General features: G+C 40.4%; 1 protein-coding gene across 1 annotated transcript in view; it reads right to left on the bottom strand.

The window, feature by feature from the left end:
• Positions 1 to 10,095: 10,095 nt before the first annotated feature.
• Txk (TXK tyrosine kinase) overlaps positions 10,096 to 22,548 on the bottom strand; it is a 44,413-nt gene continuing 31,960 nt past the window's right edge. The window contains exons 11-14 of the mRNA XM_070013006.1: positions 20,761 to 20,825; positions 18,329 to 18,447; positions 16,350 to 16,507; positions 10,096 to 11,379 (exon numbers count right to left, since the gene is read on the bottom strand). Of these exons, the coding sequence (XP_069869107.1) occupies positions 11,311 to 11,379; positions 16,350 to 16,507; positions 18,329 to 18,447; positions 20,761 to 20,825 (411 nt within the window). The 3' untranslated portion in view covers positions 10,096 to 11,310. The remainder of the gene's footprint in view (positions 11,380 to 16,349; positions 16,508 to 18,328; positions 18,448 to 20,760; positions 20,826 to 22,548) is intronic.

The following is a 22,548-nucleotide window of genomic DNA, read 5'->3' as shown; positions in this document are numbered from 1 at the left end:
AAATCAAATTGCTCTTTATAAAAAGCAAAATCTGGGTTGGGAAGGTGGCTCAGCAGTAGAGTGCTTGCCTTGCATGCATGAGGCCCTGGGTTTGATTCCTCAGCACAACTTAAACAGAAAAGGCTGGAAGTGGCACTGTGGCTCAAGTGGTAGAGCTAGCATTGAGCTGAAGAGCTCAGGTACAGCACCTAGGCCCAGAGTTCAAGCCCCAGGACTGACAAAAAAAAAAAAAAAGCAAGATCTATAAAGAAAAAGGATTGCTGAGCACTTAAGATCATCAGATGGAATTAGACAGAGCAACAGCCCAGGACTGTGAGCAAAAACAATGGGTTCAGTCAGGATCCCAGTAAAGCTCCTTATCTTTCCTGGGAGATGGTTTTACTACCTTTGCTTCACTGGTTCAGTCCAAGAATGTTTAGCTCTATACCAGGCTTTGTGCTAGGACCAACGAATACAACAATGACTAAACAGACAATATCTGTCCTCACAAATGATCTTGTCATGGAAGGAAGACATGAGGCTAAATAAGGTAAAAAAAAAAAAAAAATGTGTGATTTGTTTCCAAGTGCAAAGAGCAATACAGGTAAGGCATTCCAAAGTGGGAGAGTGGAGGCTGTCTCTGATATAGTGTGGTTAGAGAAAGCTTCCAGGAGAGGGAGACAGATGTGCAACAACCAGAGATGATAAAGCAGACCTTCAAGATACCCGAAGAAGTGCCTGCCAATAAAGATGCAAAGACCCGGAAGTGAGAAAGGACAGTGATGTTTAAGGGGCAGCAAGTAAGGCCAGGGGCAGCATGAGTGAACAGGAGAGTGGCGGGAAATGACACAGTGAAGTCATAGGCCCACTGTTCCCATCCAACTGTATTTTTAGCTTTCCCATACATGCGGGTACCAGCTTTTCCTTAAGAGCTTTCTATTCATTTATAATGCTCTCTAATGATAAGGAAATTATCCCAGATGACTTCCAAACACCAAAATGCTGGAGGAAACAGAATCCAGCCAACTGGCATTTAATATTGACAACCCTCTCTTGTTTCCCAATCATCCTTTCACCATTTCCAAGTTTCAGGGACTATTTCTGAACACTTGTGTATGTAGAGGGAAAATGTTTTTTTTAAAAAAAATATACATGTTTTTATTGTAAAGCTCTTGTACAGAGGGGTTACAGTTACATGAGCAAGGTAAGAGTCCATTTCCTATCAAGCATTGTTATTCTGCCTTTGTTTCTCCCCTACCATCCCTTTCCTCCTCATCTCCCCAACTCCTCCTTCCTGCCTCCCCCCCCACCCCACCCATGCAAAGTTGTAAAGTTCGTTTTCAACATAGTGTCTTGTACAGCTCATTGTTACAATGGGTCAACCTGTATTTTAGCATTTTGTTATTTCCCTTTCCCTCCCTAAATTAGAATAATGTATATACAAGACAAGGACACCGGAATCAAATATAAGGACAACCGGGGTTGTACCATGGGGGAAGAACATACAAAGAAACCAAAAAAAAATCACATAGTACATTATAAGTACATTAAAAAGAACAACAAGAAATTATTTTGTTTTAAATTTTAATTGCTGGTGTTACAGCTTGAGCTCAGAGCATTAAATTCTTACTCAACTGGCTTTCCAGGCCAGCTCTAGCTCTTGAATCTTGAGCCACACCTCCAACCCTAGTTTCCCAATCATGTTGGAGGCAATTTGCATTAAAGAAACATGACTCAAAAAAAAAAAAAACCCTCATGACTCATAGCTGAACAGCTCTAGTTTGCTACTGGAGAAGATGATCAACTACAAGGGAAATAGCCAGAAATCAAGAGGGTGGGTCAACCTGCTAGGCCAACAAGTTTGACATCTGCAGATTTAATCAATCATGATTCAGAACTATTCAAAAAATTTAAAAGTGCTCTTTATTAAACACATACAGATATTTTGTTTGCTCTGGTCATTGTCCTGTATCATCATATTAGGCATTGTAAATATCATCATATTAGTATTATATATGTTATATTATATGGTTTTAGGTACAAAGGAGGATGTGTGTAGGCTATATGCAAATTCCATGCCATTTTATATAAGAGTCTTTATTTCCAGAGGTCTTGGAACTAAGCCATAGAAGATTCCAAGGAAAGACTGGATTGCAAACAGAAGAGTGTCAGATATTTGTTACTTCCCCTCTCTGGCCCTCACAACAGTTTTCAGCTCCTGTTTTTTGTTGTGTTTTTTTTTTTTAATTGTGAAAATACCGTACAGAGGGGTCACAATTACATGGGCAAGGTAATGAGTACATTTCTTATCAAGCATTGTTGCCTCCTCCTTTGTTTCCCCTTCCCATCCTCCCTGCCCCACTACCCAATCCCCCCCCCCCACCAAAGTTGTAAAGTTCGTTTTTCGATGGGTCCACCTATATCATAGGTCCCATGGTTTCCCTTATTTTTAATAACTAGTATATGTCTGAGTCAAGCAGAAAAGGTCAGATAAGTTGATGTTAGGGAAATGAACCCCAAGTTAAGTATTCAAATGTTTTTTTTATTTCATGCAATTGTTTCTAACATATTTATAAGATTATTTCGTTGTTGCTTTGTATGTCCCTCCCCATGGTATAACCCCTGCTTTCACTATATTTGATGTTGGTATAATTTGTGGAGGGGAAGGGGAAAAACAAATCAGCTCCTGTTTTTAAGATAAAATTCTTTTCCAGGTGAACAGATTCTATGTCTGGCTCTTCAGTGAACAATATGGTCAAGGCTAAGCCATGGCCCTGGCTACAGAGATGTGGTCCAGGAGGGCAGGTAGATATGATGCAGTCAAAGAGGACATCAGGACTCTGGTGGAAACACTGGGACAACGGTGTTCCCTCCCTCTGTGTGTGAGTGTGTCAAAGGAAGATCTGCTTTTCTTCTTGGAGTCGTAAAAGAGGAAGAAGCCTGAGGAATATCCAGAGATACATCCAGCCGCTCTTTCTGCTGCCAAACTCAGGGGCATTTGAATGCTACTCATCATACCTTGGATCCTACCTGAGGGGACACCAGATGGGTAGAAGAAGAGATCTCCAAGCCAGAATTGAGGATTATGAATGAATAGATGGGAGTGGGAAAACAGGTGGTATGAATGTGCAATTGGTGAATCAGCCTACAGACTGGCCAAACAAGATTCTCATGAGCATGCTTTTAAACTGACAGTAAGCAGGTGGCTTAATAGAAGTCATTCCAGATTAAAGGATCCTGTTCCACCCAGAGGGGAGTGTGTGTGTGTGTGTGTGTGTTGTTTTGGTACTATAACTTGAACTCACAGCCTCATGCTCTCACTAGGCCTGTTTGCTCATGGCTGGCACTCTACACTCCTATCCCATTCAGAGGTTCTTTATCTTCTATGCTTCAGAGTCTTTTGGAAGTCTGTTGAAGTCATAATACTCCCTCTCAAAATAATGTTTCTAAAGTATAAAATAGAAATACACAAAACTAAAAAGGAAGCCAATTACATTGGAATAAAGTTGTTAAAAGACTTTTTAAAATATGGGTGGGTTTTCATGTGTAATATGTCTAGTAGCAATTCTAAAAACTATTGTGACTTTGAAATGGTAATGAATATAAATTCCATCTCCACAAGGCTAAAACAACTCCCACATGACATGTTTCTGATTTTGTCAGCCATGGGAACTGCTTGTGTAAATTACTAGGACTTTGTTTTCAGTGTTTCCCAACTATATTCAAAATTGCAAGAAATAGAAATGTTTAGTTAGAAGTCAGTAAAATAAAATTGTATTCTTCTCCCATCCATGCTCCTAGACCTTCAGATACCCAGACCAGAAACCTTTTATAACTAAATCAGGGCTACCTTACAGCCTCCGTGAGTCACCTGGGAATTTTCTAGCAACCTGTCTGGTCATCTGCACTTGCAGAGGGGAGCGACTAGCACCTGTTAGGTAATGATTAAGAGTATTTCTTAAAAAGCCTGAAAAGCATATCAGCCCACTTCCGCTTCAGGAAGGCTGATATCCAGAAATTGCTTTTATGGTCATAGAATTCAAGGCAGACACAAGAAAGGAGTGCAAGTACTGTACAAGCAACTTACAGATAGAAAGTCATTTTGTTTGAGTTAGCTTTTCATGGGACCTTCACCAGGGAATAAGGAAGCTTCTCCTCTCATTCCAGAGAAAAGGAGACAAGATTGGCGCACCTAAGGTCTGTGCTCCTTAGTAAAGCACCATACTTCCCAGGATAAAACTGAGATCCATGAGAACAATGAATCTGAATGTCATGAGGAGAGAGGTGGAGGCTGGCACTCAGAAGTGAACTATAGAAGCTCACTTCTCTGGCAGCTAATGCCAGAGCCCTTCCCCTCTAACCCAGCTGGGGTCAGGCCCCTCTGAACACTCTTCTTGACTGACCATCTTTGGCCTGGATTGAGCAAGAATCTTGCTAAAGAAATAAGTTTGGTGAGATTCCCTCCACTGTGTATATATGATATAATTTCTCATCTACAGCCTTAATATCAAAATCTCTCCTGCCTCTCTTTGAGTGGAATCCTGTTAAGCCAGCTGACCAGGATTTCCCTCTCTCATCCCTGCTTTTCTGTTGGTCCTCAGCTACCTTCACAGTGTTTGGTTTAGTTTTTCTCCCCTACTACAATAGTCTTGACTCTTATTGGAATGGTCTCCAATAAAGTCTTCCTTACCATTTCAACAGGTGTCCAAATAATTTTTCTTTAGCAGTCAAGACCATGCAGTCCTTAAAATGGAAAGGTGGCCCCAGCATGGTTGGAGAGACTGAGTATGATGGGAAATAGCCTTGCAGAGAGCATTGCTAGGCTCTGGCTGAGCTGAGTGTCAGTCCAGAGGCTTCCTCCAAGAAGACTTTCTGTGCATAACAGAAGCCAAGGGTCAAGGGCAGCTGTGTCCCAAAAGGAAGTAGTAACAAAACACACAAACCCCAGGATAATTCTCCATTCACCTCCAATTCTCTATTGTCCAACCAGTAAATAACTGAGGCACCACTGCCTCATGCCTGTAATCCCAGCTACTCGGGAGGCTAAGATCTTAAGATCATGGTTCAAAGCAAGACCAAGCAAAAATGTCCGTGAGATTTTTATCTCCAATAACCTGCTTCTGCCCCCGCAAAAGCCAGAAGTGGCACTGTGGCTCAAGTGGTAGAGCACTAGCCTTGAGTAAAAGAAGCTCACGGACAGCACCCAGGCCTTGAGTTCAAGCCCCAGGACTGGTGAAAGGAGGAAGGAAGGAAAGAACAGAAGGAGAGGGAGGTTAGGGAGGGAGGGGAAGGGAGGGAAGGAGGAAGGAAGGAAGGAAGAAAGGAAGGAAGGAAGGAAGGAGGGAAGGAAGGAAGGAAGGAAGGAAGGAAGGAAGGAAGGAAGGAAGGAAGGAAGGAAGGAAGGAAGGAAGGAAGGAAGGAAGGCAGGGAGGGAAGGAGGATCGATCCTTGTGGAGTAGGCCATAGCCTCTCTCCACAAAAGGCATTTCTCGCCATCAGTACCAGGGACTCAACACTAGATTTTGTTTGAAAGAGTGTTATATTTATTACACCAGGTGCTGAGGAACAAATCTATACGAGCTGTGTGTAAGTACATATCTCCGCATTTTGAGGCTCTCCAGTTAATGTCTAGTGAAAGAAGCAGAAGGCTTGTCTTTCAAGGGGGCTGAGGGAAATGACCCATGCTTTTCTTGTTTCATTGAATTACAACCTCTTCTGCATCTCATACTATTTATGTTTGGATTTTTTTCCCAACCAGTGTCACCCAAATGTGAAATCCTTCATTCTCTGTTATCCAAATTGCTGAGAAATGAAGGGACTGTAATCCACATATTAGCTGAGGTTCTTCGTATCCTTGAAACTTGCAATAGCTTCTACCTCATCCTTAATGTTGCCACACTAGATGACATATCTGGACTGATATATATCAGAAGTCTTGACCAAGGTTTAGGTTTTGTTTGTGGAGTGTGTGTGTATGTGTGTATGTGAGTGATGCTGGGAATTAAACCCAGTGTAAGACAAAACCTCTACATCACTGAGCCACTTTCCCAGCCCCAAAATTTCAATCCATTCTCAGGATGCTTATTTGCTGGACTTCACATGTTTTATATTATTTTTGCCCTGCACAATGTAGAACCAAATATGAAATTGCTACCCACGTAGGTAACAAAATCCATAATGACCAGATGACCCCAATAGATCTACTGAATATGGAGGCCAGGGAGCTGTGGGAGGTAATAGGGAAGGGAAGTCGCTTCGTAGACAACCTAAGAGAACAGATGTCCCATTCCTCAGTGCTGTCAGCAGTGTCCTTCCTCCAGCTCTGTGTGTGTGCATGTGCGTGCGTGCGTGTGTGTGTGTGTGTGCGTGTGTGTGTGTGTGTGTGTGTGTGTGTGTGTGTGAAGAAACAAACTCTTGGCCTGGTGCTCTTACTCAATTTTATTTCACATGACTAGCACTCTACCATTTGATCCACACCTCTACTCCTGGCTTTTTTTTTCTGATTACTTGCAGACAAGAGTCTCTCAGGTTGTTTCCTGGTTCATTGAGGATAAGAGTCTTCAGATTTATCTGCCTCCTGTGTGTGCTCAGTTCACAGCCTACTGAGTAGATAATATCACAGGAATAACCCCAGGCACTTGGCTTACTACCAGCTATTTTATCTACGTTTCTCCCCTGACTTGCTTTTTTTTTCTATTAGATCAAGCAATACACCCATCTCCAATGATAACCCCTAACCTCTAGTCAAAACCTAACCAGTTTCCCATTAAATATTTTAAAAGACAATTAGAAACACAAGTAGCAATATATCTGTGTGTGTGTCTGTGTCTGTGTGTGTATGTGTGTGTGTGAGAGAGAGAGAGTGAGAGAGAGAGAGAGAAAATATGTAATATATTGGTTGGAGGGAGACCTGCATCTCTCATATATCCAGTTCCTAGTCCTTTTGTCAGATTCTTTTTGTTATAGTTGCTGTCGTTCTTTTGGGGTTTTTTGTTTGTTTTTTTGGCAGTTCTGGAATTTGAACTCAGGGTTTCCTACTCACTAGGCAGTTGCTCCACAGGCCCAGGCCTGCTTTGCCTTACACCTCTATATTTTCCTAGTATGTCACCTCAAATACCTTTAATCCACCCCAATACTGATACTTTGTGTTTTAGATTGTCCTTGTAACATACTGCAATACTGTCAGTTAGGAGTAAGGGACAGACATTCTACTCCAGCATGGTCCCACAAACAAAACCAAATTTGGAGCAGCTTATTGTTACAAATTCTCAGGCCATTTTCATGGCCTATGGAGCACTGGCATGCTCACACACAGCCGCGGATGGTATTCTTGGTTATTTCTATCTAGAACCTTTTTTGACACCATTTACAAAGACCAAATGTAGGCAAGTAATTTGGCCTGCAATCCCACTCTTGAGCATATGCATAATAGAAATATGTTTTCCCCCAAGAGATATGCAGAAAATGTGAATAGCCTCAGTCATCTTAATAGTCACAAAGTGAAATCCATTCAAATAGCTGTCAAAAATAGAATAGACTATAAATGGGTGAATGAGACATGGAAATAAATGCAACTATAAACAACATGGATAGATCACACAAACATCACAGTGGCAGAAGCCTGGCGCAAGAGGATATATGCCATAGGTTTCCACTTTTAGAAAGTTCAAAATAGCCCACATTAACTCAGTGTTAGAAATCAGGGTATTAATGACTCCTAGATTAGTGACCTGAATAGTGAGAATAGCTTCTGGAATCTTGGAATGTATCACTTCTTGATCTACATCTAGTGTGACAGCTATCTTTGAATATTAGTCAAGCTATATGCTCATTGTTTGGGAACTTTCTTGTGTGGCTGTGTGGGTCCTAGGACTTGAACTCAGGGCCTGGGCATTATCCCTGAGCTTTTCTACTCAAGGCTAATGCTCTACCACTTTGAGCCACGCCTCTACTTCCAGTTTTTGGTAGTTAATTGGACGTAAGGGTCTCACAGACTTTCCTGCCCTGGCTGACTTTGAACCACGATCCTCAGATCTCAGCCTCCTGAAAAGCTAGGATTACAGGTATGAGTTACCTGCACCTAGATATTTGGGGAACTTTTATGTTTTTAATTTTTCTCAATGTTTATTCTTTTACTGGCAGTCAATCCTAGGGCCCGTATAGGCTAAGTAAATGCTCTACCCTTGTGCTACATTCTCAACCTTGTGTGCTTTGTTAAGACTTGTTACAAAGCATAGCTTCAATCTAGAAGTTTCTAACTACCTATTAAAAGAAGAAAAAAAAACTTTTCTTAGGCTAGTTACGACGTGTGAGTCAAGAGTCAGCAGTCATAGTAGGCCTCTTACTTTTTTCTTCTCAGACCTAGCTTACCTGGGGAAGTTTTAGCTTTGCTTTCTCCTAGTACCAGTCCTTTGGAAATAACCTGAGTTAATATAAATTTGAATGTGGGACAACATGCCAGACATGTGTGTACATTGTGAAGTCTTTAATCCATTGGACAACATGAGGGGGATTCATGAAGTGTAAGATTTTCTGATGGGTACAAAACCAACACAGGAGATTCTTGACATGAAGGTGGACCCTTCATAGCATGGTCTCATCACTATCAAACACGCACAATCTCCAGGCAGGTGAGGAAGAAGTCGGGCCATTTCATGCCCATAGAAACTGGACAAGCCTTAATAGAGACTGGGCAAGCTTCCATCGAGAGTGAAGGCTGTGCATGCTCCATTTCCTGCCCTACATAGCGAAGCAAGCATAGAGCTAGATTATATCTATCTTGTGAATTTGCTTGCCAGACCAAATGTATTACCAGTGTGATAATGGAACCATGTACCAGCCTCCAATAAAATGTCTACTTAAGAAAAAATTCCTTTGGCTACTCTTGGCAAAAGACTATTTGCACTGATCATATCTTCTGCATGGTCTCCAAGTTCTTTCCATTTTGGGGGCCTCCTCCCCATTGACTTCCTGTCTTCTCTTTTTTAGGACTCTATACCCAGTTCCTAAACCTCCAGTTAATTTCCTAGGCAAAACTACTTAAAGTGGCACTATCTCACTTCAAACCATTCACAGAGCCCTCATGTCAATAACAAATATTGAGACTGGTTGCAAAACACAGTCCCACCCAGGAGAAATAGTGTGAATACTTCTTAAATACATTTTCTTTAGCTAGGCAGCCAAAAGATTTATCTTTATCCACAAATTATCTGGCATTTTAGTTACCTAAGACCTAGCTCCACTTGTTCTTTTTTTTTTGGGGGGGGGGAAGGGGTCCAGTCGTGGGTCCTGAACTCTGGGCCTGAGCGCTGTCCCTCAGCTCTTCAGCTCAAGGCTAGGGTTCTACCACTTGAGCCATAGCACCACTTCCAGCTTTTTTCTTTTTGCTTATGTGGTGCTGAGGAATCAAACGCAGGGCCTCAGGCATGCAAGGCAAGCACTCTACCACTGAGCCACCTTCCCAGCCCCGCTCCATTTGTTCTTATCCCGAGTCTTCTCCTCCTATGTGAAACTTTCCTGAGGTGTTAAATCAAAAGGAATAGAGCTTGCCCAAAACTACCAATAGTCACTCTTAGCTAAGAATGGCTTGTCTCTGGGTGTCATTCATTTCTCTGTACTGTACCTGTAATTGGTGTTAGATTTTTCAGTGTTCATTTTGGTTGTTTTGGGGAGGGTTGTTATTCTCTTTCTGTCACTCTTCATCAGGGAGAAGGCTCAGGAAAAGAGATGTGTCAGTCTCTGAAAGGTGTCAGCAGCTCAGGACCTATGAAAATCATAAAACATATTCTCCCAGAACCATCATGAATTATGAGACAATACACAAATAGAAGATCCTTATTGTTAATGCTGACTGTAAATACGCTGACTGTAAATACATGTGTGCTTTCTGCACATCTTCCTATAGGTCTTCTGAAGTCCTCAGGATGTCAGATTCAGTCATGAATTGTTCCAATAATCAGTACATGAGAAACTGTGAATTGAGAATCCACATTTCTAGACTTCAAAAATAACAGTACTTAATGACACATTTAGATATTTTATTTCATCTCTTTTTTGGGAAAAAAACAAGTATTTTACAGAAAAGGAGGCACTTAGTCTGGCAAAATGAGGCTTATTTTGTAATCCAGTATTATATACGCAAAGGGTAAAGTTTTAGAACTGAAAATCAGGTCATGAATATAACAACAGATACCACTGAAAAGAAATCTGAGTCCATAGCTATATTTCCCTGAATATACTCAAATGTCATCAAAAGAAAAATTGGCTTAAGTTCTATTATTGTTTTAAAAACTGGAATGCAAGAAAATGTGTCCAAATGTTGGGTCTTCGTCCGTCCCACAAAAGACAGACGGGGTCCGAGGAAAGGTAAGTGCGGCGCTTGCCGGTTCCCTCAGCCCAGGAGACAATCAGACACAGCGGGGAGCCAAATCCAGCAGGTAGAAAAACTCGTTTATTAACAGAGAGCAGCCCCTTTTAAAGACAAAAAGGGTGGGTGGTATGGTAAAGGAGGAAGAGGAACCAATCACTGTCAAGGTCACACCCTATCATTCACCTGAGCCTTCACGGGCTGGTTAGGTACTGATCGGCAGGTCAATTGGGGTCTGCCCACTCTACTCTCTCCCAGAGCCATCTTGGCTGGCCATGTGCTCTACAGTAAATTAGGCTCTGCCCACTCAACCCCCTCCCAGCGCCATCTTTGCTGCCCATGTGCTCCACATCCAAACTAATTAGATATGTGCAAAAGATTTTTAAAATAATACAGGGGTATTATAAAAGACATTTCCATGCCAAGAAAAATACAATGAAATACTTATTTACAAAAGAATAAAAGACATCTCCTGAATGTTCATATTCATGTGATTCCTAAAGGTATGTTTTCTATAAAGATCTATTCAGCACAAAGACATGAAATTCTGCGAAGGCTTTTTTAATTCCACAAGTTGGAAGAATCTACTGCCGTCTTCTATGCATAGACCTCTGAAGAAAGGAATGTCAATTAGTTCTCTTTAAGAAAGAAATTTCCTTGGTCTAGTGAAAAGTCAACTTTCCTACTCTTAATGTTCTCAAGGCTATTTTCATGAAGAGCAGCCACTGGAAAGGCGAGCTTGCAGTTTTTCTCCTTTCTTCACACATAGAACATAGAAGGTATTTCAGAGGAGAATTCGAAGCCCACCTCACACCACTGAAAAACTACTGTCTGAATATTCGTAAAACAATTTGAAGTTGTGCTCTTTGCACTGTGTCAGAGAGTTCCCCAGGGATGACTCCACCCATGATCTTCTCTTGTGGCAATCCGGCCAGGTAATCCTCCAGTTGGCTTTCCGTTCCAAGTCACCATGTTTCTGCAATCTCTGCTAGAACCTCCAGCAGCTCAGCAAACGTCGGACGGCCTTCAGGGTTCTGGAAAAGGGAACGTGGAGGTAATCAGCTGCGCAGCACTTAGACACTAGAGGTGGTACTTGCAGTCAGAGACTCAGTTCCAAATTGCTTCTCCACAAAAGGCATCTTGACAAGGCATAAGTGTAAAAATCTAAGAGTAAAATACAATAATAAAAGTAGCTAGAGTGTACGTACTAACCAAGTGTGTCTATTTTATTTTATTTGGGAGCTGGCTGCCCAGGCAGGCTTTGAGCTCGGATCCTCAGATCTCAGCCTTCTGAGTAGCTAGGATTACAGGCATGAGCCACCAGTACCTGGCTCCATATTTAGATGAATTAAAATTACACAAATGTGTAAGTTCCATTCTTCAGCTATACCAACCCACGTTGTAAGTCCTCCACAGCCGGGGGCTCGCATACTGGGACAGCACAGATACACAACTTTTCTATCGTTGCAGGAAATTCCAGTGGATTTCACCACTCTAGAGATCTATCTGGATGATTTTGACATGTGTGAGGTCAAGGAAGAAGCTGGGAGAAAGCAAGGATTTAGAGTATTTTGGTAGGGGGGGGATCCGGTTGTGGGGCCTGAACTCTGGGCCTGGGCGCTGCCCCTCAGCTCTTCAGCTCAAGGCTAGCGCTCTACCACTTGAGCCACAGCACCACTTCCGGCTTTTTTTCTTTTTGCTTATGTGGTGCTGAGGAATCGATCGCAGGGCCTCAGGCATGCAAGGAGGGCCTCAGGCATGCAAGGAGGGCCTCAGGCTTGCAAGGCAAGTGCTCTTCCACTGAGCCACCTTCCCAGCCCAAGGATTTAGAGTATTAAGCCCCTGAGCTCATCCCCAGGTATTTACTAGGCCTGACTCCCTCTACAAGGAAAGATTTCACTTAGGAAGCAAAAGGCACATTTTCAGCGCATACTTTGCAGATCCTAATGCACAGGCTGTCCTATCTTTAGTTTGCATCCACAAAAGTCTCTGACACAGAGCCAGGGATTAGAGCATTTTTCCTATGTCACCCATGGATGGAGTTTCATTCTGACTCCATGAAGAAGAAGGGATGGCACTGTTGGCATCTTTGAAATCCATAGAAAATAGGAACTACACAAAGCTCTCACTGAGATTAGTACAAGACACCACCCACGGGGGTTTATAATCACAGGGCATCAATAAAAAGGACAGAGAAGAAGCTGATGGGAGCCCATTTAAGACTTTTAATACTTCAAGAAGAAATTGTAGGCTTTGTCAAGGAGCCTGAAGTTCTGCAGGTAAAGCCTACACCAAGTGTTTATCAATGGTAACATAATCATGTTTGAGCTGAGAGGCACCTCAATACTGGGGGTCAAATTATAGGCAAAATCAATTTTTATAAACAAACTCATCAACATAACCCAAACAGTATCTTAATCTAATTTCCAATGACATATGAGACTAAGGTCACTTACTCGGGTTCATCTTAGCTGCCCCTGCCCCTTCTCTGTTTCATACCCATAGACACATAAAAACTCAATAAGTATTTTATGCACATGTACATGTTTATTGTATCATAAATATACATAGAAGCTCCTCAACTTATGATGGGTCTCCTCCCAATAAACCCATCATAAATTGAAAATAGCCTCAGTCAAAAATGCATAAGCAGCCAGGGGCACTGGTGGCTCACATCTGTAATCCTAGCTACTCAGGAGGCTGAGATCTGAGGATCATGGTTCAAAGCCAGCCTGGGCAGGGAAGACTTTATCTCCAACTAACTACCAGAAAACTGGAAGTGTAGTTGTGGCTCAAAGTGGCACAGCACTAGCCTAAGCAAAAAAGAGCTCAGGGATATTACCCAGGCCCTGAGTTCAAGCCCCACAACTGACAAAAAGAAAAATGAGAACTCCTAACGCACTAAACATAATAACTTAGCCATTGAGTGTGCTGTAGAGTATTGGTTGTTTACTCTTGTGGTCATGTTGCTCACTGAGCACTATGGTTTACTGCCTCTACTCAGAATTCCAAGAAAGAATGAAGGATGCCTTATATATCGCTAGCCAAGGAAAAGATCAAAAATTTAAATATGGTTTCCACTCAAAACGAATCACTTTTGACCACTGTAAAAATTGAAATTTGAAAGTCAATTATCCCAAAATGACCTTGATGGAGGTAGGCAAGCAGAAAAGGAACGGGATTCCAATGAGGGCCAGAGAATAAGAGCAGCACCATATCTGAGTGCATTTTGCCAAACATCCTTATCTACTACATTAGGTCCCCAAGCTCAGTCCCAGTTGGCCAGTATTGAGGGCCAATAATTATTAGCACGGTGAACAACAGTTCCTCAATAAAAGTTATGCAGAGACCTCATCTATAATCTCATCATAGCTGTGGTTTAATTACACAATTCCTTTTGAGTCGCCATCTTGGCCTGAGGATACTTTATTAGCTATCACGATTTCCCATCCTCTACTTCTTTTTTTTTTTTTTTTTTTTTTTTAAGAAACAAACAATTTTAATTATTTCTTTCCATCTGCTGGACTGGGGTTTAGCTTGCTGCTCTTTTTCAAGGCGGTTCAGATGTCTCATTAAATTGTTGGTTTCAGATCTCTCCAATTTGTTGATGTAGGAATTCAGAGCTATAAACTTGCCTCTGTGTACTGCCTTTGCTGTGTCCCAGAGGAACTGGTAATTTATGTGTTCATTTTTGTTGAATATCATGAACATTTGAATTTTCTTTCTAATCTCTTCCATGACCCACTGGTGATTCAACAGTGTGTTGTTCAGTCTCCATGTGTTACAGGACTTTAGTGACTTTTGGTCTTGAGTTCTAATTTTATTCCCTTGTGGTCTGAGAGAATGCAGGGCATAATTCAATGTTTCTGAATTTAGACAGGTTTGCTTTGTGACCTAAAATGTGGTCTATTTTGGAAAATGTTCAATGTGCTGCTGAGAAGAACGTGTATTCTGATGTTGCTGGGTGAAATATTCAGTAGATGTCTGTTAAATTTAGTTGATCTATGCAGTTGTTTATATCTGCGGTTTCTCTGTTGCGTTTTTGCCAGGTTGAGCTAGTTAGTGGACAGAGTGGTGTGTTAAAGTCCCCAACAATTAATGTCTTTGGATCTATGTGAGACTTGTTTCTTGGATGAATTTGGGTGCTCTGTTGTTGGTGAATAGATATTTAGAATTGCAATATCCTCCTGAAGAAGAAATCCCTTAATTAGTATGTAGTGACCTTCTTTATCTCTTCTCACTAATTTTAATTTGAAGTCTATTTTATCTGATATTAGGATTGCAACTCCTGCCTGTTTATGGGGGCTATTTGCTTGGTAGATTTTATTCCAGCCTTTCACTTTCAGAATATGTTTGTTTTTATGGGCAAGCTGTGACTCTTGAAGGCAGCAGTAGAAGGATTTTGCTTTTTAATCCAACTAGACAGTCTATGTTGCTTAATTGGAGAGTTAAGTCCATAATGTTGAGAGTTAGGACTGAGAGGTATTTGGGAGTTCCTGCCCATCCTCTACTTCTTAAAAAACCAATTTCTTGCAAAAACTCCAACTATTTTGTGCATATCCTTAGCATATCCATTACATTCTATCCATAAGAGTGCCTAAGACCTGGGACTTTGGATACTTGTTTTCAGGGTGAAGCTGCCTATCTTCGATCTCCTAGGGGGTGAACTTTCACTTCCAATTCAATCAATCTCACTCTGTCAGCATTCCTGTTCATTCCTGAACTTCCTTTGGCAAAACCATAACTGTCATTGGTCTCCACTGACAATATGCACCATCTGTGTGTTCCTGAGCTATTTACATTGAGCCATTTACATTGTTATTGCAAAGATTTTCCTAAAACAGCTGTTTGCAGCTAACAGCTTCCTTAACAAATTTTTATGTCGTTCAAGATTCCTTGTGGAGCAATTAGTCATAAATCTTTTCATACATTGGGAATCTTTACAAATTAAACATCTCTGATGAAAATGAACAATCGCACTCTGGAAATATTGACTTTTCCAGGGTCTGTGCATTGGGGATCAGTGGTGGATTTTTGTTTTCTTTTCTTTTCCTTTCAGGCAGGAGAAAAGTTCTCAAGTTGTGATTTTTTTTCTAGGCTTAGGCTGTCAGCTACAAAGAGAATGGAGCTCTCAAAATAACAGAGGAGTCTAGTAAAACTGAAGGGTGTGTTGAATCTGTGCCCCAAAAAGCAGAAGTAAGACAGAAACCTTTCTGGCTATGTAAACTCTGGCATTTTTAAGTTTGGCATTTCAACCAAAGATGAAACTGGAATCCCAAGAGATGATTTCCCCAAATGAAGGTTCCTGGCACCTGGTCCTTCATTTCTATTCTAGTATAACCTCTCTATCAGGAGTCTTAAGTGACACAGAGAAAAGAAACACATTACATAGAGCCTTAGAAAAGCCAGACATATGAAAGTGAAGTAAATAAAAAAAAAATAGCATTCTGGGGACTGGGAATGTGGCTCAGTGGTAGAGTGCTTGCCTAGCATGCATGAAGCCTTGGGTTTGATTCCTTAGTATCACATAAACAGAAAAGGCTGGAAGTGGTGCTGTGGCTCAAATGGTAGAGTGCTGGCCTTAAGCACAGAGAGGCTCAAGGACAGAGCTCAGGCCCTGAGTTCAAGCCCCACAATCGACAAAAAAAAATAGCATTGTTCCTTTCCAATCTGGAAGTTTCACGAGCCTACTACTACCAACTTACTCTACCAACAGGTCCCTAAAGGCAATAAAACATTGAGTCACTGACATTTTAGAAACATCAAGAGCTTCCACAAGAACCAATCTGGAAACTGAGTCTCTTGGATTGAAAGGCCACTGTGAAAAGCAAAATGGATTCATGATTCTGTGGCAGGAGTTTCAAATCAAAATAGCATTCCTGGTGTCAGGTTATTATCAAGAAACAAGTTTTGCTGCCCTAATTGAATCATGGGTACTGCAAGTGACAATCAGGTATGCTCTTGAAAGTCGACACTGCCCACTGGAAGAGGAAAGGACACTAACCTCATGCCAGCAGCTGTACATGACCTTGTATATGGACATGGGTGCCAAGTAAGGACGATAGAGCCGGAAGCCTGAAGAAATCGCTTCCACTACTTGCAGGTTTGACTTGTTTTCAAAAGGCATTTTTCCTTCTGTAAAAACTTCCCACATTAAAACTCCTGCAAATAAAATGCACACACACACACACACACACACACACACAATGAGGTTAGAGAGAAATGGTTACTTGGAATTGAAATCACTGTTTGCTTCCAACTACAAAGCCTTCTTTTTTTCCTCCAGCCTTCATATGAATAACTGGAATGAGAGACTTTCTAGGGAGGAGGTAGAGCTGCACACCTGAGCTTTTGAATAGAATCGGAACTTGGAAGTAATCCCAGGAAAAATGATACCTTTCCTTTTCTATGGGTCTTGATGGCCTTTCTATTAGAAGGCAATCTTGTGGTGTTTTTACCTCTAGGCATGGCTCATGTTCCCACACCTTGAAACCAACGAATCTTCTTAGCATTCCATAGAAATAATAGATTTGTGAGAGCCTCTGCTGCCTGCAAGTAGAGGTCCTCCTCCACCTCCACCACCTCTCGAGGACTGGTCTGATGGGTAGATCCTCAGAATGTCTAGCTAAAGCTCTGTATATAAGTAGGTGCTTAGTAATCATTTTTTGATAGGACAGTTAAACTCCTTCAGACACTTCCAGTTTGAGTTCACTTAATTACTCCCTAGTTCTATGGGCATTTATTTGGTATGGGTTAGAGACAAGACCTTGTCCAGGTAAGAAGAGAGACAAGCAAAATGCAGGCATTCTAATTGTTCTATTACCACATGAGGAGATCTTGAATTACAATCCATATGGTCTGTAACAGAGCTTAAAATTTCACCTGATGACACTATGATAAATGAGTGGAGAACAAATCGGATCAATGAGATCAGCTTCATCATATTTGGGACAATAAAATTCATATTCTCATGAAAGCCCAGATGTCTCTTCAATCCTAAAAGCCATCTAGGAAGTTCTTGATGAAAAGCAATAGACTTTTGTACATTTATTACCTAGTTTTGAAAGATCAACTCAAATAACTATGTTGCACTTCCAAAGTGTCGATCAACAAGTAAATGCCAAGGAAGCCTATCCCTAAGTTCTATCCAAATTAAAAGTAATGAATGATTGAATATTTCCAAAACCCATGTCCTACACTTAAGTTATCATGAGAAGAGTTGAAAATAGCTAAACTGCTTAGTAGTTAAATAATGTTTACTAAATACACTAAATATACTATACTGATATAAAATCATTCTTCCTTCAAGCCTCTTTGATATGAGGTAGTTGGTTGACTTTATTTTCTAGATCAGTCGATTCTTTGTTATGGTTTTACATTGAGTGATCACAGTGGTAAAGAAAAAGATCCAAAAGAAAGACTAATATAAGAAGTATAAGACACTAGTGGCCAAAAATGATTTGGATGTGAATAAATAGCAAGGTTATAAGAAGATTCTTTAGAAGCTGGAATATAGTATGAAATCAAGATTAAAAAGAAACGCATTTATAAGATTATTTCTTTGTTGCTTTGTATGTCCCTCCCCCACAGTGTAACCCCCGCTTTCACTATATTTGATGTCAGTATAACATGTGGAGGAGATGGGGACAAACAAGTCGTTTAAGGATTCAGGTGGATCTGTTGCAACAATGAGAAGTACAAAATGTCATGTCAAAACCAGCTTTACAATGTCGGTGTGGGGGGGGGAGGGGGGTATAATTGTGTGGGGGGAGGGGGGAGGCTGGGAAGGGATGTGAAGGGTAAACAAAGGAGGAGGCTGCAATGCTTGGTAAGAAATGTATGCATTATCCTGCCCATGTAATTGTAGCCCCTCTGTACAGTATGTTCTCAAATAAAATAAAATCATATTAAAAAAAAAGATTAAAAAGAAAAGATTGTCTATTGTGTTTAATCAAGCTCCACAAAAACATCAAATGTACTTACCAAATGACCAGACATCTGATTTACTGCTATATTTCTTGAAATGAAGGACTTCAGGTGGAGACCACCTGATTGGGAACTTGGCTCCAGAAGAACTGATATATTCATCATCCAAAACATACCTAGAGCCATCAGATTTGAATGACAGTGTTCTCATTAGTTCCAACATTTACTTCAAATCCTTTTAGTTAACAAAGAATTGCTTAAAATATAAAGACTAGATATTTTTCCCAAAAAAAAGATTTGGTACACCTGTTCTCATTCACAGTGTAAAATTAGTGTTTACAGTGGTTCCTCTTCAAACCAAGTGTCTCTGTACTTATTTTCATCGAGTCTCAGAAAACTTTATTTGTTTTTCAGACTAAAATATGGCCCATTGCTAATGCTCAGTAGTGGGGATTCTTAACTCTGCAAAGAAGCATATTGTATGCTGTAGCAACCACAGTTATAAAATGGAAGTGAAAAATATGCCACTCTTCTTACATAAGAAATAATGGATTAAAAGTCAGATATCATATTTTCTTTCATGTACATACTTTTGTGGTGGCAAAGATAAGAGAGAAAATAAAAGTATATAAATGTTATAATCCTGATGTAAAAATATCTCTAACACTTTACAATGGTCTTTGTTAAAAAACAAATTGGAGGGCTGGGAAGGTGGCTCAGTGGTTAAAGCGCTTGCCTTGCATGCCTGAGGCCCTGGGTTCGATTCCTCAGCACCACATAAGCAAAAAGAAAAAAGCCGGAAGTGGCGCTGTGGCTCAAGTGGTAGAGCACTAGCTTTGAGCTGAAGAGCTGAGGGACAGTGCCCAAGCCCAGAGTTCAGGCCCCATGACCGGACCCAAAAAAAAAAAAAAAAAAACAAATTGGAAATAACCATCATCTCCTTAAAAATGAACAGAAATATGAAAGCTCTTATTATTTTGAAAATTGTAGACAGAAAATTTCAATTATAGGAATGTGAAGAAAAGAGACAACTAACTTAGGCCTGTTGCTTTTTTGAGTATACTGGAGAGTATTTTCAAATATTTATTAATGCTGGCCTCACATAGCCACTGTTTACCACACATATTCTATCTAACTTCACCTTTAAGTCATCCTTTACTGAAAGAGAGGTCATTATACTTAGATGAAGAATGAATATAGGAAATAAATGGGGCAAAGCTGTTTTCCATAGATTTGGAATTCTTATAGTTCAGAGAAGGACTAAGAAGCAATTTAGGGAAATAAGTCTTAAATAAGGAAGCTTTTTTTTTTTTTTTTTTTTTTTTGTCGGTCATGGGGCTTGAACTCTGGGCCTGGGCACTGTCCCTCAGCTCTTCAGCTCAAGGCGAGCGCTCTACCACTTGAGCTACAGCGCCACTTCTGGTTTTCTGGTGGCTTATTGGAGATAGGAGTCTCACGGTCTCTCCTGCCTGGGCTGGCTTTGAACCGCGATCCTCAGATCTCAGCCTCCTGAGTAGCTAGGATTACAGGCGTGAGCCAACAGCGCCCGGCATAAGGAAGCTTTTTTATCATCATCTGTCCATCTAGAAAGAAAACAAAAAGTCCAGGAAGGAGGAAGGGAGAAATGAAAGGGAAAGAGAAGGAATACTAGACATGGATTATTTGCTAAATCGAGGTCCTATGCCTTGTACGCTCTAAGGGCTTCCCAGGTCATAGGGGACAGCAGGAAGCTTCCATCCCATGTGACCTTGGCATAACTCAAGGTCAAAAATATTGCTCTCTTTCTAGGTAGAGTACCAAGAAAGACAGAAAGCTTTGGAAGAACAAATAAATGGCTGTGGATGCGTCTATGTGAGTGGAACCTTAGTTAGCCTGTGTAGATTTCGAATCACAGAGAAGACTAATTCCCCCACACAGAAATCTGAGGTGAATCAGGTGCCACCTGTGTGATTGGCCAAACACATCCAAGACAAGGCAATGGCTACAATGATGTCAGCATGCACACATTCCAATGAGAACAGACCAGCCCCTTCCTAACAGTGCCTCTTTAGATGCCTCCCAAACTGAGACCAATGCTGAGGAAATTCAGGGTTCACTAGGACTAAGTTTCTGCTACTCCAGAGAAAAAAGAACACCCAGGGTTTTGAACATAGTTTTCCTTTTACTTAAAAAAATATACATTTATCAGAAAAAAATGCTTTCTTAGTCATACACATATGAATAGACTGACTTGTTCATTTTAAGGTCTACCACAATTTTAAAGATAAATATCTGAAACAAAAAGATGAGACTATCTCACAGAGACCATCTGCCTTGTAGCTAAAATTCTCAGATTTTACAAACTTCAGAGTAAGCCAGTTTAGTCATGAAACTACACCAGCATTTTCCCCAGAGCAAGCACACAGAGCTAGTAGTGTCATCAGCAAGTCAATAGACAAATAGCTTATGAGTAGACAAGGTATATCTAGCTACACATCAATATGGCATACCTGGTCATTCCAAAGTCTGAAATTTTTACTATACACGTAGAACTGACCAAACAATTCCTTGCTGCCTATAGAAAGAAGAAAAGAATACACATTTGAATATAGGTTTTTCTTTGAAGACCTTTTTTAACCCCACTCTTCTTAGTTTATTTGGGACCTGCATTGTCTATCTCTGTGGACAGACATGTGATCTTCATGTTGACAACTATCAGTGAGTAATACATATATAAATACATATGTATAAATTATATCTGTTATTTATCATGCATATTATATATTATAATATGATATAACATTATATTATATAAAATACATTATAATGTATATATCTGATTTCATAGTCTTAGTGTGATGAGTTTTAATGATTCATCAATGTAATAAAATGTTCAAAATAATGAAACTTTTACTTTTAAAACGTTTACTTTTTCTCAAGAAATATTCTTGATAAATGTCTCTGAAAAAGCAATAGTATGCTGAACTCAATACTGGCTAGGCACTGTTTGTGTATTTGCACTAAGAATTTGTGCAATCCTTCTAACAGACCACATGAGGGCTCAGCTACAGTTAACATCTCCTTGCCGGTTATATAGCTTGTCCAGGGTCACACAGCTTTTAAGAAACAGAGGCAAGCTTTTAACCTGAGAATTTCCTTCTGGAGTAATGAGTCTCAACTTCAACTATAGATGGGACTCACCAGAAAAAAATTGAAATATTGATGCTTTGCTTAGAGAGAGCTAGAGATATGGCTCCGTGGTTGAGTGCTGAAGATGCTGATTTAATTGGTCTAGGGTGTAGTCTGTGTTGTAAGTTTTCTCAAAGCTCCCAAGTGATTCCAACACACAGCAAACTCTGATGCTCAAATACCTTTGCTCTGCAACCTGTGTTCTTAGTAGGCTGCAAGGCAGAAGTCTAAACCTTGATCTCGTAGTATACATGTAGTCAAATGTAACCAATGAATTGTTGTATGAAGCAGTGAATAGTACCATGAGAATTCCAAGTCACACCAAGAATAAGTATAATTTTTAATGCCAGAACCAATATAACTGTGCCTCCCCTTTTCTCCCTAGAATATCTGGCTTAAATGAGGAATATTGTAATTGATCACTCTGGGTCATATAGGATCCAAGCACAGAGTTATTTCCAGGTATTAAAGGTTTTTTAAAAAATTCTTTTTTTGTAGTGTACTTTTTAGGGGTTACAGTTACATGAGTAAAGTAATGAGTACATTTCCTGTCGAGTATTGTTACCCCCTCCTTTGTTTTTCCCCTACCATCCCTTCCCTCTCCACCTCCCCAACTCCGCCGCCCAACAAAGTTGTAAAGTTTGTTTTCAACATAGTGTCTTGTACATCTCATTCTTAAATGGGTCACCTTATTTTCTTATAGAATTCTTAATTTTCATTTGAGTTTAGTTTTAGACTTAGAAATGAAACATGCAGGTAAATAGAAAGAATAGCATAAATATCTTGAATAACCATAAAACAAACCAAAAGTGTTATTCAATGGGAGAAAGCAAGATCAGGGAATCAGTGCTGTTAGCATTTGATTTGGGGCAAGTCAGTCATTTTTTAAAACAGGAATGCTCTCTGACCATTACAGCAAAGAATGGTCTAGAATTTCTAGCTTCCATCTGTGATAGTAAAAATGTCCTTTGCCATACTCTTAGAAGCAAGCCACTGTCACAGGGGGAAGGTCCAGCCCTGCTTGAGAAACTTCTACCTACATTGCTGTTATTTCTAGAAACTAGCAGAGTGCTAAGTACAATATTTACTAGGCCTTAGATGCATATCTG

The sequence above is a fragment of the Dipodomys merriami genome, unplaced genomic scaffold, assembly GCF_024711535.1.
Source record: "Dipodomys merriami isolate MVZ:Mamm:240054 unplaced genomic scaffold, mDipMer1.0.p SCAF_9, whole genome shotgun sequence".
In the NCBI taxonomy this organism is placed as follows: Eukaryota; Metazoa; Chordata; class Mammalia; order Rodentia; family Heteromyidae; genus Dipodomys; species Dipodomys merriami.
Note: the sequence above shows the minus strand (reverse complement) of the source record. Positions and strands in the feature narration are given on the sequence as shown.